Source organism: Haliotis rufescens, unplaced genomic scaffold (genome assembly GCF_023055435.1).
Source record: "Haliotis rufescens isolate VD_foot unplaced genomic scaffold, xgHalRufe1.0.p SCAF_7, whole genome shotgun sequence".
Lineage (NCBI taxonomy): Eukaryota > Metazoa > Mollusca > Gastropoda > Lepetellida > Haliotidae > Haliotis > Haliotis rufescens.
This window is the reverse complement of record NW_025964361.1, coordinates 1,690,823-1,707,180: the sequence shown is the minus strand read 5'-3', so window position 1 is coordinate 1,707,180 and position 16,358 is coordinate 1,690,823. Positions and strand designations below refer to the sequence as shown.

At 38.6% G+C, this 16,358-nt stretch overlaps 1 protein-coding gene across 1 annotated transcript in view; it reads left to right on the top strand.

Annotated features, from left to right (window-relative positions):
* The window catches only part of LOC124139630 (cadherin-related tumor suppressor-like), a 140,427-nt gene that overhangs the window by 50,320 nt on the left and 73,749 nt on the right, over positions 1 to 16,358 (top strand). The window contains exons 2-4 of the mRNA XM_046506866.2: positions 11,487 to 11,682; positions 13,850 to 14,193; positions 14,925 to 15,126. Of these exons, the coding sequence (XP_046362822.2) occupies positions 11,487 to 11,682; positions 13,850 to 14,193; positions 14,925 to 15,126 (742 nt within the window). The remainder of the gene's footprint in view (positions 1 to 11,486; positions 11,683 to 13,849; positions 14,194 to 14,924; positions 15,127 to 16,358) is intronic.

The window sequence follows — 16,358 nt, the reverse complement described above, 5'->3', positions numbered from 1 at the left end:
ATAGCCATGTTCTACAAGATGAGATTGTTTTTAGAATTGTCAGTTATGAATTATATGTTCTCATCTGTAGACAGTCCGGAGTGATGAGCTGCATGACCAAAACACACACTTGGAATAAGTTGTCAGTCTAGTAGCGTTACGGTGATTTGAATCATCGACACCTCTGAATAAGAGTCTCAGCAGATGACATAAGGTCACATGGTTTCTGATGAAGTTTGCACGATTTTTTGAGTCATCATGTCTAAGTGTCTTAGATTCAGGAAATGGAATAATTCCCTTCTCCCCTCGAACAGACAAGTGAGACGTACAACCGCAATGGCTTCCTGAAGAATTAGTTTGCTGGCCATATTGAAAAACAACATATTGTACGATCTAGATTGATGATTTGTAGATTTTTGATTGAAGACCATTTTAGGAAATATGTTTACATAACATGTATACTGGTTTTGAACTTGTAATCAATCAAATTCCTTTCGTGTAAACCAATTAAATTGGAAGAGAGTCTGTTTTTAAGTGATGTTTATAAATACATATTCTCTTGATGACGTTTGTTCAGAGTATATATAGCATATAGCATTGTAGTGAGTGAGTGAGTGAGTTTGGTTTTACGCCACTTTTAGCAATATTCCAGCAATATCACAGCGGGGGACACCAGAAATGGGCTTCACACATTGTACCCATGTCGGGATTCGAACCCGGGTCTTCGGCGTGACGAGCGAACGCTTTAACCACTAGGCTACCCGACTGCCCCATATACCATTGTAATACTCATGGGGGCAACTGAGCCATTACATAACGTGTTGAAACACGAGTAGCTCCCATCATAGGCGCCATGGCCCTATATCCTTGTGCATTGATCACAGCTAATGCTTAGAGTTGTTACATTGTTTCTTATAGGCAATTCATCAGTGTTACATTAATTTCTGTTGATGTGCAGTCATATGGAAAGACAAATCATTTGCAATATCGGTGGCAGCCTTTCTGCGACTGTCTGGTCATTGAAAAGAGATGCAATCCATCTTGCCTATGACGGAAAAACTGGATGGAATAAGCTTAAGTCAAACACCTCAGCTTTCTTTATGGAAGAATGATTGACCACCCTTCAGAATGAAAAATTACCATCATTAGCATAATGTAAACATTAAGGTCAGGGTTTAAGAAAATAATAGCTCGAAGGTGTGAAAAACACACAACATAATTCAAGATTTAATGGCTCTAAACTCGATTTGAAAGGTTCTGTTCTTGTCACTTGACTATTGTGAAAGAAGTGGATGCAGTTTTAGAAAGATGCTGCCTTCATTAAGGCTTGGTCAATGGTCTTGGCCAACATTCATTAATCTCCCATGAAAGGAATTGCGCCGGGCCCAAATCAATAGAGATTACCTCCCCTTGACCCCTTCATGCTCAGGTAAATATGAGCAGACGTCAACACGTGGCGGGAATCCTGAGATGGATAAAGGACAATAAGATTGTGGCAAGGTCTTCCTCCCACCATCCTATTGTGTGCTTCTCACAGTGGAGGTCCAGTCCCTGGGCACTAGTCTGGACCAGTAATATTCATTATTATTCATTAATAGTTTGGAATCTCTTGGTTAAGTTAGTCTCAAGAGAGAGCTTTTGAACTAGCAGGGTTGACCACATTATCTAATGTCACGTATCTGATATTATTCAAAAGTATCCAAAGGAATTTCTGTAGGCTAGGCCATCCTACCTAATCATGATGCTTGACCAGTCGTATTCAAATTTATTCATTAGTGGTTTGAAATGCTATGGTGCAGGGCATGATCCTGTCCCTATTATCAGACAGCTTTTGAGCTCTTGACCACATACTATCTAATTTCATTGTACACTCTATTATACTTTTGAGTCACTGCTGGATTTAAGCTATCAAAGGCAAAAAGTTGTAAGGATCTAAAAACAGCCAGTGTTAAACTGCAAGCTGTTCCTTTGAAACACCAATTTTAGCCCGAGGGAGAAAACGTGAAAGTCGAAGTGATTGTCTGGCCCAGCATATGGTCATTGTCGAACACAAAGCGGAGTTGTTTTATGTCCCTTTGAATCTCTGCGGCCTATTGAGTGTATTCCAGGTGACAGCCTAGCCATTGACCAGTGGTCAGCTGTATGCACTGTCCATCAATCGGCCATTTGGTCATTGTGCTGTTTTGTTAGGTGTGCCCTCAGGTGGTCTGCTGGACCCTATTCTTTCAGTGTTAATGCCTGATTTTAAGGGCTCTCATTTTCAACATTCGTCTGGATTAATTATGATCATGAAGGCTATCTTTGCTAACTCTTGAATTATCGGTTTGCAGGCTTTGTTCTCAATGTATTTGTCTGTTTAATATGTCCTGTCGATGTTCTGACCTGAATAATCAACACACAAAAACTTCTTGGATGAAAGCTTTATTAAATTGTCCCACATCTGTTTTATTTTAAATGTGTGGATTTTGAAGGAAATTTGTCATGCTTCTGTTCTTGTGTATTTGATTATTTTGAGTGCATGCCAAATGAGAATCACAGGCTTCTGAAACTTAAATTTCAGAATGGCCTAATAACAGGAAATTGACTTTGTCAGATTCAACCAATTTTCGACAATATTTCTGATAAGAATGGTAAAAAATAAAGATGGTTTTGGAACACTGATAAAGATGTTTTGAATTCGTGATATGAAGATTGATATTTCCACATGAAATTTTGTGAGATACATGTGGTTATCTTCTCTCAGAACTTTAAAGTAGAATATTTGCAGAAATAGAAATAATTTTCCGATGCAAACGGAGATTGAACAGCGGTAAATTGCTTTAATAGATGTTTTCCATTACGTTTGCATTTGAAACCAAATTTGTTTCAAGCAAACATTGCATTGACGAAGACATCTTGAATTTAAAGAGATGTATGAGAAAACGCTCATTAATCCAACATAGCAACATCACTTTTTCTTAATCAATTTTGACACGATTCCATTAATAGAATTAAACCATCAAAAAATAGACCCTGTTTGATTTTTTGTCTCAAAGTCAAGGAATGGGGTATTAATTATTCATCTTCATTTGGAGACTCTGGCGCACGCCACCTTCGTCTTTGAGAAGCAATTTTCAGAGAACGAATTCTCACAGCAAAAAAACTTACCAATGCAGTTTGAATTTCTCCCCAGGGATTATCATTGATTGTACTCTTGACTTGGCATGTTATCTTCATTTATCAACCCGATTAAAAAAAATATGGCGTTAATAGGCCAAGGTTTTTCATATTTCATTTTCGTCTTTCACTAAATTTGAATGGAACGTTGGGACAAATTTTATTGATCAATATCAGTTTTCAATGCATGTATTTCTAAAGTTTTCTTTCCTATTGATACCACGTGATTTTTTTTGAAAGTTGTGGTGATGGTTCTTTGGCAAGATGTTATGTGACAATTGGATTCTCCATTTGTTCTGTGAATTACACAATCTGGCACAGATTACAGACCACCTTGGCTCGCAGGCCTACAATTATGTGCAGATTTGAGCACTCCTACCAGTGTTTTCAATGAGTCAATGATGATTGGGTGATCACAGTGTGTGGCTGGTTTATAGTGTTGTGTCCCGATGGCATGGATTGTTGCTCTTGTTATCAACCACAGGTTTACAGGCCAGCCTTGTATGCCATGGATACTGCTGTGTGGTGTCAACCAACAAACACTTACTTTTTTATGCACGTTATGTGAGTGGCGGATGCACGTTATGTGAGTGGCGGATGCGACTGGTAGGGCAGGACATGCTTACCATTCTCATTGACCACCTGGTGTAATCACTGATTTTCAGTGATCCACTCATATAATTTACTCTGCTATTTCGCCTTTACGCCCAGTGGAATCTTTCAGCAGATAACAAGAGTGATTGTTCTCTGGCATTTGTGTTTTATATTATGAGCTTGACCCTGCCTTAATTATTCTAACTTTACTTGTGTTGACGGCTGCATAAAGCAACATTCACTCACTCAAATGTCCAATAATCGATTATTCAAGTCAGCTGTACTTGCATGTCAATGTGCTGGGCCCACTTGCACAAAACGATCTTAGCGCTAAGATGATCGTAACTCCCATTCTTTAACATAGGCTTACGATAGTTGTAGCGCCAAGATCGCTTTGTGCAAGTGGGCCCAGCACATGTCCGGATCCAAATGCTAGCAACTGAGTTCAGCATGTTTGGTGCAGGTTAGGCCTCTCTGTATACCTGTCTTACATAGGGTGCCATTTGGTGTGGGGGTGGTATAAACAGAGACATGTGTTACCAAGGATTATGCTAACCATGTGTCCTGAACAAAGGATTATACCCTCCGAATGATAGCAACATTGTTCTTTCATCCTCATTACCATGTTAAACCTGTATTGGTGCAGGGTCATTATTGACAGTCTTTGATTTGTACAGTTTTATTACATATATTATTTCCTTCAATAAGCAGGTTTCGGATTCATGTGTATGTTTGTTAATCCAGTTTCACATGAAATAGGATATCACCACTCATAAATTAACACTTTTTGAGTTGTACTTGTGAATTTACATATATTTGTGAATATTAATGACGACTGACAATTGATGGACTTACATTTAATTTTTAGAATCTTTTAATACACAAAATAGTTTTCTTTTTTTTAGTACTTTTTTCTAATGCTGAATATATATTGCAAGCTAGTTATCATTTTTTATCTTCTTGACTGGTTGTTTATGAAATAAATAAAGATATTTAATAGTCATGGTGTTAAACAAGACAAACAATTGCCAACATCAATATCAATGTTCAATAAGCCGTCAAATACCCAAACTGTTGACCACCAACTACAAGGCTTTAGTTGATTGGTCACCATTTGGTCTGGTTGACCAACCACAGTGTGTTTTACAGTGGGATATTAGTGGTTATCTGCCAGGGGAGTTTAGTACCTATTTATTGCAGGTTTAGGAAGTGGTGTTGACACTGTGTGTACTGGGACCTCCTTCACTGGGTCCTTTACCATGAACTGGGGAGTATTGCCACTGATACAAATCCACTGGCAGGGCTCTTATCTAATGAGTCTTCAAAGGTTAATAGGCTGAAGAGCAGTAAATGAAACCAGGTCACTATAGAGCGTGTAAAGGTTCTTATCGTTGGTTTGATGGTGACTTTAGTGTGTGTAATTCTTGATTAACTGCTTAATGAATTTATGCCTCTTTAAGAGGAATTCTTTGACAGCTTCTAAGTACTGCTTCTTGATGCTTATTACGAGTTGCAGTGTCTGTGTGCATGTTTGGTTATATATTAAACAATATTCCCTGGTGTTACAGTGCATGTTTAGTTATCCAATCAAACACGAACTTACAGTTGTCTCGTAGTAAAAGCTTGGTCCCTGCATATACCTTCTATATTTATCATTTTTGGTTGTGTCAAACCTCGAATAACTCGAAGTATTTCCGTAGGTCCTTTCAACTTCTACACAACGGTGTTGGACTGTATATTCAAACAATATTCTTTCATATAAAAGCCATGTTTATTATATGTTAAAACAATATTCTCAGGTATTGTGACACAAATGAGATTTTTATAATTCCTGATAAATTGCCTCATGAATCTTTAAGAGGAATCTTTTGATGATTTCTGAGTACCCATTAAGTATTTTGAAAGGAATACTTTGTGTTTATTTTCATTTTTGGCTATATATGTAAACAGTTTTCTCTGGTATTATTACATAAATATGATGTATATTTTACCTGTGCGAGATCCGGAAAAGTGGGTATTATTTTGTTGATATTCAGTAATATGTTACTAGTTCAAAGTTAACCAGTGTGAGGTGATGTTGTCCATCAGCATGGCCATGTGTATGATATGAAATATTGTATAACAGATGATATTTCCCCAGCCCACATGCGGTGTACATCAGCCATGTGCTATATACATACCTGCTTGTCACTCACCCAGCTGGTATATCTAACATCGCGCCTCTTCTGAATTCACACATCCTTAGCTTGTTCAATCTTGGATTGGGCTTCCTTAGGGTTTTTTGGGGTTAATTTATCAGGAACATGTTGTCCTTCCTAAATTGTTACCATGGCAACAAAGAGGTTACAAGTGCGTCCTGATTGATATCGTATTAGATTTGCAGTGTGCACTAATGAGAAAGGACTAATTTTCTGATGGGAAGATTGTCAACTCGGAATGAAACAAAGGGAAAAAGCTGGGAGATGAAATCTTATTTAAGGCTGAAAATTGAGATGTGAAGATGTGACAAGCAGATTTGGACTCAAACTGGATGAAAACTGTAGACATGGGATGTTGGTCCGAGGTGTGCAAGCATGTGGTAGCCACATTGTCGGAGGGAACAGTAGCCATATTTGCTTGTCTACTTACCCTGTGTGTTGTGTTGGTGTGATTGAGACAGAGTGTTGACAGCCATACAGCTTGATCACCACCATTATTGGTATAGGGTTGCCCATTGCACCTCAACGGCCAGACCGACTGACCGATGGCTACCATCAACATAACTCCAGGTGATGTTACGACATGGATGACATTCTCCTCGCCTGATCAGTGTTGTAATGTGCATTAAACCTTGTTGAAAAACAAATTATCAAGTCTGGATGCAATTAAAGCGTCTGGTAGTCAGACTTTGTTGTGTCTGGTGGAGATAAGGTTGACTTTACTGACAGTATTCCTTCAAGGTCCGTAATGAACTGCATCGTGTGATTGCATAACACTGCCCCTGAATTCACCTCCGCAGGCATGATAAGTGTCAATTTGCGATTTATAAAGCTATCGGTCCTGTTTACTTTTCCCCTTTCCAAATATTACTTCCATGTTATTGACATGAAATCTTTATTTTGAAAACACATTCCTCCTATCAGTGGTGTTTGAAATTTTCGAAGTATATTGTAAAACGTGTTCCCGATATTTGAGAATGTGAAATTTTAACTTAGACAAACTGTGAAGAGAATCAGTCCTGGGATTCGGGAAGTCGTGTTTTGTTTGCCCAGAAACCAACCTGTCAGGGATTCCTGGGGCTCGGATTAGTCGTATCATTTCTAAGAAAACAAATTTGGTGCTGTTATTTGTTAACACTCTCAGCAATGAGATACCCTGAATTAGACTTTGACACGGAGAGGGCCTGGAGAACTGGGTGCAGGTTTGGAAGGACTGACTCGAAGGAGAACTTAGTTTGTGATATCGAATTTTAAAAAACTTGTCTAATAATGGAGTTTTGCTGTTGTTCAAGAATAAAACAAATAAAACTTGAGCTGTGATTGATTTCTGTAGTCATGCACCAAGGTAGGGTGTCAAACCAGATAGGTCATTTGAAGATTGCTCCTTTTTTTGGGTCAATCACAAATAGAGGAATGTTGTTTGGGACGTTTGAATTGATTTCACATTTAAATGAAGATTGATGAAAGGTATTAGGTTAACAGAGAAAAGCGTTGATAAATCACAGCTTGTTCGCAAACCATTTTGCATTCTAAAAAGTGGAGAATAAGCTGGAGTTAATTTCACCATTTTGAGGTCAAGAAAATTAGATTTAAAAAGTTTGTTTGAAAGATAAATAATCAGTCTCCTTCTTGAATAAATAAGCTGGGGAAATCTGCGTAATGGCTTTCATTTTCTTTATTCCTTCATCTGTCATTCTGGCAGTTCATTTGAGTTTCCCCTTGATTAAGTTCTATTCTGTGCAGCTCACATTCGGGATGACGATAAGGTTAAGTCTCCACGTTTGAAATGAAAGATCAGGCAAGAAAACAAGGTGAATATGATTGATTTGTGCGGGTACAGTTTGCTGGAAAATAATTCTTTTGATGTTTTGAAAATATGAATAATGCATTATAGACTTACAGTTCTTTCAATTATTGCTGTGACAATCATTGCCAGAAGTCTGTCAGTTCCGAGCGCGAGTTTTCCGTTTGTAGGGATGAATGGATGCAACTGTTGCCTACATGATTCATCACAATGTTATGTCTGGGAGGGTAATGGGTGTTCATCTACTCATGCGAGACCCAAAGCTATTTATATTTATTCTCTGCTGTTTACCATAGAGACGGGACAATAGGTAGCATAAGATGTACTCGGCTGATAATGGGACAAGCTGAAACATTGACGTTTTGCTAACCTCACCAGCCAGCATTGCGTGAGCCTACGGAGAAAATGTCACATTTCATGAAATACATTTTAATGATTAGGTTTACACGAGGTAAATGAGGGTGTGAAACTGATGATCGCATGTTGTATACAATAGCCATATTGAGCAATCATTAGACTTGGGAAATCAAGCATGGAAAATCGATGAGTGGTCCGATTAACTGTTTGAAATGGAGGATGTTTCGGGGAAAAATGTCAAAATGGCATGGTTAGATTTCATTACATGTATTGATGTGCTTTGTTTTAACATGGTGTTTGTCTGTGAAGCTAGGACTAATGACAGCTGACATTAGGGTGGCCTGTTCCACATGTGAGGATGTACTTGTTTAAATACTAGATAGGAATGGAACATGCGGCCATGTTGTGTCGGCCATGTTGGAATCAGGGCAGCCCAGTGTGAAGCCTTTTTTTGAAAATGCAAATCAGCAATTTTCTCTTTTCTCGAACAGTGAATTTTGTTTGGCAGCCCATTTTTTTGTAAGTGTGTTTGCTTGTCTTGATGAATGCTTCAGATCCTTCATGGTATGATTTGTGTAAGCACTTTTTAGTCTCGCAGCAAATATCTACAAAAACGATCATGTGCCACAAACCGGTATGAATTCAAAACATAAATGCCAAAGAGTAGTCAGATTGAATATCTGCTGAAACACATCCATAGCACTAAAGGCAAAATAGTGATGAAAATTACAGGAATGGATCACTGAATAACAGTGATGACACCAGGTGTTCATGAACAAACACTCAGTTAAAGATAATATCTATTTGTATTGTAGTTATCTGTAGAATTGATTATCGATTTATATTTGACATTTCTATAACGTTGGTTGACAAATGCCACTATAACTATATGCTTACAATATAACAGAAGTATCCAATTATTTGGCATGTCAGAAGCGAACAATTTGGAAACTTTCAGCCATTCAATTTAATGAAGTTTCTCAAATCTCTTTGAGACCTGATTTCATTCTTGTGTTCATTTGGTAAAATTAATTGGTTGAAACTACGACAGATTCCAGGGTATCTTGCCAGAGAGCCTTCCACACAACAGACACAGTCTTTATGTGAGTGTTAGCCAAACACATTTATCAGTTCTCCATTCGGATCTACCCAATTACGATGTTTACCCTACAGCATGCTTACTTACACTAAATGGTGGAACTCATTAAGTTCTCATTATAGCAGCTATAAACTAGCGATATCCCAGCATTCCCTTCGACCCCATATCGAGGATACGATACTCACATAATCCTCATTCGGGGACAGCCTACTGGTTTTCTCAATCAGACCTGTGTCTCATTTCAAACCGTACAGGTTCATGCACGTGCTCTTAATCGAGCCAGAGTCATTGTTGGGTTCATAGTGACTATTTAGAGGATAATTATTCCAGAATCATAATGAGTTTGTGTTTCTTAATGTTGCTCATTATAGCGTGAAAATTTGTGTCAATGGTCACAGCAGATAATTGAATTTCAATGTGGCATGATTTATGTTTATTACTTGACCTAAGGAACTTTGCAGGATTAGTTTTAATTTAAATTTAACTGACTTCTCCTTTCAATCATGGTATCAAATTAATTCCTTCCCATTTTCTAATTCTGGATGGAGATATATTCTCGGTTTGAAAGGGCATATTGTTGTTTGTAAGTATGTAAGATATGCTATTTGATCATTGTCACGTTATCTGTTGTCAGGCGAGTATTATGTATGGTAAATACAATAGGAATTCCCTTTGAAATAAAGCAGCTCTTTCACAAGGATATTTGGCCTTTCTCATGGCCTTTTATCCAATAGGATAAGCATTTAAGCCGAAAACAAATAAATCAATCCCATCTTTGACCAGTAATTTTTTGCCCGTAGGGAAATATTCCGGCAGCACTGACTCTCGAATTGATATTTAGTTTTTCACTCTGCTTTGATCTAATGTCATCTTGGAGTAATTGTGCCCAGTCATCTTGCCTGACAAACATTTGGAATAACAGGGAGATATGTTACATTTGATCATGTGGCATATATCTGTCAATTTGAGGTCTTTTTTTGCCAAAGTGACGGATTCTTCACACTGCAGCCTTGTATCAGAAGACGACATTCCAAAGTCCTGACCAGCTCACGCTTTGATAACCTGCATTGAAAAATGTTTGCATCATAAACCATTGGAAGGTGTAGTTTAACATGTTTAAGCTGATTTGCAAACATATGTCATGAATCTTCAAATATTTTTTTTTTCGAAACTGAAATCTTTCAAGTTGGAGTATTATGAATTCTTACGATGTGTGTGTGTCACAAGGTGCCAGGTAACCACTGAGGATGTCCTGGCAACTGGCCTTCAGATTTATAAGCTCTCCGCCTTGGAGACAGCTTGGTAAATATGAAAGTAAATAATACTTGCAGCTGTTAAATCGGGTGTGATCAGGTTGATGTCCTTTGTATTCCATCATTTGAATGTAGTTGTGTGAAATCATTTTGGAATGCTGAATACATTCAGTATGTCAATGCTAATTAATAAACCAACAAAACCATAATAAGAAATCCCTAAAAGCAGTCGATTGTACAATTCTGACTCTATCATAAGCATGTGATTATGAATCACTCAAATTGTGATGATACCAGGTGGTCACAATAAGGTGAGCGGCCCTGGCCTACATGTGGCACCCATCACAAACACATGCAAAGGCAAGTCAATTGTTCATCTGAAACAACATGGTAATATATGGTACAAGTCAAAATAGGGAATAGCAAACGTAAAGGGGTATAGCAGGATGACTTAATGAGAAGATAAACCCTATTGTGTTAATGTTAGGCAATGATTTTGAGAGTTAAATTTAACAGGATTCAAACACCCATGTAAACAAGGATGCAGTCACATGTAAACAAGGATGCAGTCACATGTAAACGAGGATGCAGTCACATGTAAACAAGGATGCAGTCACATGTAAACGAGGATGCAGTCACATGTAAACAAGGATGCAGTCACATGTAAACGAGGATGCAGTCACATGTAAACGAGGATGCAGTCACATGTAAACAAGGATGCAGTCACATGTAAACGAGGATGCAGTCACATGTAAACGAGGATGCAGTCACATGTAAACGAGGATGCAGTCACATGTAAACGAGGATGCAGTCACATGTAAACGAGGATGCAGTCACATGTAAACGAGGATGCATATACACATGACACATGCACCATCATACAGAAAGTCCACCATAACTCACACCCACGTTTCATGCAGCATGTTCATGAACAGATGCATACTGCGTGCATGGTAACAGTATGTATCAAAAGTTACATATTGCTCGTTTGTGAAATCCTGTATAAAGTCATCAAAAGATCTATAGCATGCTGATTTTGTTTCCAGGCTCGGATTCGGATTGTGGATGAGAACGACACGCCTCCGCGATTCTCCAGCTCTCTCTTCCTGGACACCATCTCGGAGAGCGCACAGCTTGGACAGTCCGTGTTGACAGTCGACGTGACGGACCCGGACACCATCGGCAGCACGCAGCTACAGCTGAATGGAAATGGCGCGGAGGACTTCTCTATAACTCAAGATGGTGGGTGATAATTTGTTTTTACATTCTTTTTGTTTACGGTGACATATTAACAGTACTGTGAAACATTGCTAACTAAAATTTTTCAGGCGTTTGGGTAATCTAGTGGTTAAAGCGTTCGCTCATTAGTCAAAGGGCGTGGTTCAATTCCCCACTCACTCACTCACTCACTCACTCACTCACTCACTCACTCACTCACTCACTCACTCACTCACACCCACTCACACCCACTCACTCACTCACTTGAAGTTTTTAGTTTCATACAAAATATGTTCAGTTATCCATAATTTTGAGATAAGTAGAGTGCCAGCATTGAACCATTGTCTCAATATTAGACCTTTGTTCCAATTAGGATTCAACAGGGATCACTAAGTAATGCCATACTGGAGAATATCAATCAAATTATTGGAGTTTGAGTTCACAAGGATTTGCTGTATAATCTCCATTGTGTTTGAATGTCGATACATTAGCTGATCTTTCATGTTGATGGTGTCCTTTTATCATTTACTTGGACAAAGACTTCACAGGCCTTGCTGACATTGCTATGATTTTGGTGCCTTTCGCTACATTCCTGATGTCCATTCCAGCCTTACTAGAATTCTCTGTTGTAGCATAGGCCTTCAATGCTGGGGCTGTCCTTGTCTTTGATTCTATGTAGTGGCACTGTTTGCTATGCAGAGTTGTGTCCCTTAGGCATGCCAGGAACCTGTGATTGGGGATTGTAATCACAGATTCATACTGCTTATGTTTCTGGGTTGCCGTGCTTGATGCTTGTTGCATCATTTCAGGGTTTCCTCCAAAATCAAGCTTACACACTGACATTCAGTTCAAAAACTCACTCTCACTCAATTCCTATTATTCAGCATATACTTTTGATGTCCTTGACAGTCCGAGTTCTATGCCTCAATGTGGACTTCGAATGGCTTAGTGCTAAGATCGGTTTGTAGAAGAAGGAATTATTGGATAAAAAGATTTACTTCTGCTAAACCTCATGAGATACGAACAGTCATGGAACCAAAATGTTTTGTGAAAGGTCAGGGAAGTGAAATCGTCTTGGCAACCGAATAGGCATTAAAACATACTTCTACTCCAATTGAAGACTGTGGTCCATCAATTTGTCTGTTACTTCTAGTCCCAATTGTCTCTTGGAGCTCCACAGCTTGTCTGGCACCAATATGTCTTTATTGTAAAGTAGAGATTTCTGCCCCACCATAAAACATTGCACTCAAGAACTTTCAACTCTGGATTTTAAAAAGTTCAGATTTAATTTGATTAAGGAAATGGGTTTTTCTTTTTGAAAGATTTTCTTCTTTAGATTTAATAACTTTCTTGTGAAAATACAGATAAATCTAAGTCTGGTGTGCTTTTTGCCTCATTCTTTATAACTTGTCTCCTCTCACTTAATTTCAATACATTTCAAGACGTGTTTTGAAATGAGTCGACCTGGTTGCAAGCCATGTAATGTGTCCATAGTCCATGTAACATGGATGGATTAGCCCTGACTTCAAATTTCCATAGATTACAGGGATGCTGGGAAGTTCAGCTTCTTGACGCTGACGTGATGAATATTTCACAAGTTGATCATTTTTTAACGGGAAGCAACAGAAATAAGTGATGCTCCGGAGATGGAGCTGAGTGTTTGCCTGCCTCTCCTCCCCCGGCCGGGAGGGTAACGACTTCTACACATCTACCATGCAGGCTCAGTCTGGGCTGACAAAATTAAGTTAATTCCCTCAAGAGATCAGGCTTAAACTGTTGAAACACGAAACTGTTGCATCAAGGGGATTTTTTCCAACATCTCTTTTGAATAAAATCTAAATTGTCAACCAATTTTGCCCAAACACAATGTGATTGAGTCGGCTTCTTAGGAACCCCTTCAGAGAATTAGCTTATCTGCAAGCTTCAACTGACAGTTTCAAGGGGGAATCTTCATAAGTAGCTTTTGGGAAGAGCTGAGTAGACAATGGTATAATCAAGTCGACTATTTGTTGCCAGTGTTAATCAAGCTGGAATCTTAGGAATAAGTTTTATGTCGAGAACACACTTATCTTCATTGACAAAATTGATGTTTATGTTGGTTTAATTCTGAACACACACGCTGTGGTGTAAAAAACAAATTTCATCCCAAGTGTCGACAGTATAAATTCAACAATAATTTTTTTGGTTGCAGGAACTTTGAAAACAGCAAGGGTTTTAAGTCGATCCCGAAGAAGGTCGTATGCCTTCCGTGTCCAAGCTTCCGATGGGCAGCAGACGTCATTTTCCGATGTCCAGATCACAGTCGAGGATGAAAACGATCACCCTCCTGAATTCACCCATTCCTTTTACTCCTTCGATGTCCCTGAAAACACTGCAATCGGCACAACTGTTGCGAGTGTCACAGCCATTGACCAGGATGAGGCATCCAATGGTCAGGTGACCTATGATCTGGTTTCTGATTGGGGCAAAAGCAAGTTCCAAGTTGAAGGCAGTCTGGGCACCATCACGCTGATTGACCAACTCGACTTTGAGGAGGTAAATCAAGCTGTACCCACAAGTACAGCTTTCATACAGATAAATGAACAATTGTGATATATTATTGCTCAGATGCTTGAAAGAAGTGCATTGTATTTCATTTTAGCCGCGACGTTTTCAAGAGTTTAATATCTTCATGATGATTTTGCGTGAGTCATGCCACAATGGAGAGTCCTAGAGGCCCACATACCTGTCTGAGGACCTTATAGATATATAGCCTGTCAGTAGGACAATTGTACATACCATGCTTTTATGGATTTGCAATTCATGTTCCTTAGTGCAACCTTATCTGAAATGTCGTGTCCGAGTTGCAGGCAGGAAATTTGTAATAACATTTACGTCCATTTTTTGTCCCCTTCAGCTTCAAAGAGCAGACTGTGCTATTTGCAATTGGGGGTAATATACATATTGCAAATACATTTTCTACTAGAAAATGCTTTGATCTGATGCACTTCCTCCCAAAATTAGATTTAGTTGTAGACTTGGGATTTTGGGTGAATGGAATGTAAACATGCTCTTATTATTTGCGAAACTTGCCATTTGTAAAAGTTGATCTATTTTAAAGTGGTTGGTCTCAATTTTGATATGAATTGTTATGGGAAAACAATAAATATTCTCTATGGGAAGTAATTTTTAATAACTGTTGTCCCTTAGTCTGTTGAAGTAAATCGAAAGTTTCAACATTGTGGAAAAATGTTGTGTTTTTATATTCTTGACTGTTTGTATTCCAGGTGCAATTGTACACCCTGAACATCTCAGCCAATGACGGCGGCAGCCCTCCCCTCATCAGCAGCGTCACCGTCTACATGAACGTAAAGGATGTCAATGACAACACCCCTGTCTTTGATCCCATGTCCTACAGTCAAGAGATCTGGGAGAATGCCGCCATTGGGACAACTCTCCTCAACGTCAGCGCCACCGACATAGACACAGGTATGTAAGCACGTTGGCCTTCTCTGATGTATCGGATGCACTGGAACTCGTGAGCATCCTGAATTACAATCGTGGTATCAGTAAGTCGATAGACGTTTATTGGGAATACTTAACATCTACAGAATGAGGTTCTGATTACTGATGATTTTAGCAGAAAATGGATGATTTTGGAATACTCTCTCTACTTATAACAATTTGTTATACTGATTGGACTTATTTATGGCAGTATATATGTCAGAGTGTATCTGGTATTGTCATATTACATCTTGTCGACGTTAGAAACAAAATAAAATAGCTATTATTATGGACATGAAGTACATTTTAACATTTCAAAACACTTTAAATGAAACGTAAGTAATTATTTGGTGATAACTACACGTAAATATGTCATAAAATGATGCGTTTTTGAAGTGTTGCAGTATATTTGACAAATGTTAAGTTTCATGTAACACATGTTTACGAGATTCTATTAGTTGGAATGAATGGTTTTATTACAGTGCAGTGTAGTGTGGTTGACATTCACAGGGTTAATGGAGCGTGTGTTCAATATTACTTTGAAAATATGTAATGTAACTTGTGTAACTGTTCTAAAGGGTATTACCACTGTGTACATTTCCGTGTCTATAAGGTCTCCAGTACCAAGTGTGTCATGAGAGTTGACTAGCATGAGGTGGTCATTGGTTGTTTCACATGATCCCCCATGGGCATGGAGTGTTGCTCATTCTGTCAATCACTGGTTCCTGTTGGGTTATTGCCCCCTGATAAGGCAGCTGAAATGTTGCGGGCTGTGGCGTACTATTACATGAACTCATCCGATATGGTGCTGACAAGTCTTACACTTTGTGGTATTTCCAAACAGATAGGTCTCCCAGTTGTGTGCTGATTGAGTTAGCCCAGTAGGAAGTGTGTTAGTTTGTCAGTCGAACACCAAGTTCTTTTCTTCACAAGCATAAAGCTCTAGTCCTGTGCTATTATTGTGGAATTTGTATATCTATATAGAGATTTTTTACTAACAGACAGCAAGCCTAGATCAAACTAAACAAAGTCTAGTTTCCTTGATTATGCATGAAAACGGCAGAAACGGAAAGGTTCATTTGAAGAGAAAAAAATTACAATTATTTTAAAGAAATCTTTTCACAGACTAAGTGTTACTCTAACGAAGCCCTTTCTTGTAATACTGTTTAGAGCTGAAGGGGGCTCCACACTCACTGTAGACGACCCTGATTCTGGAG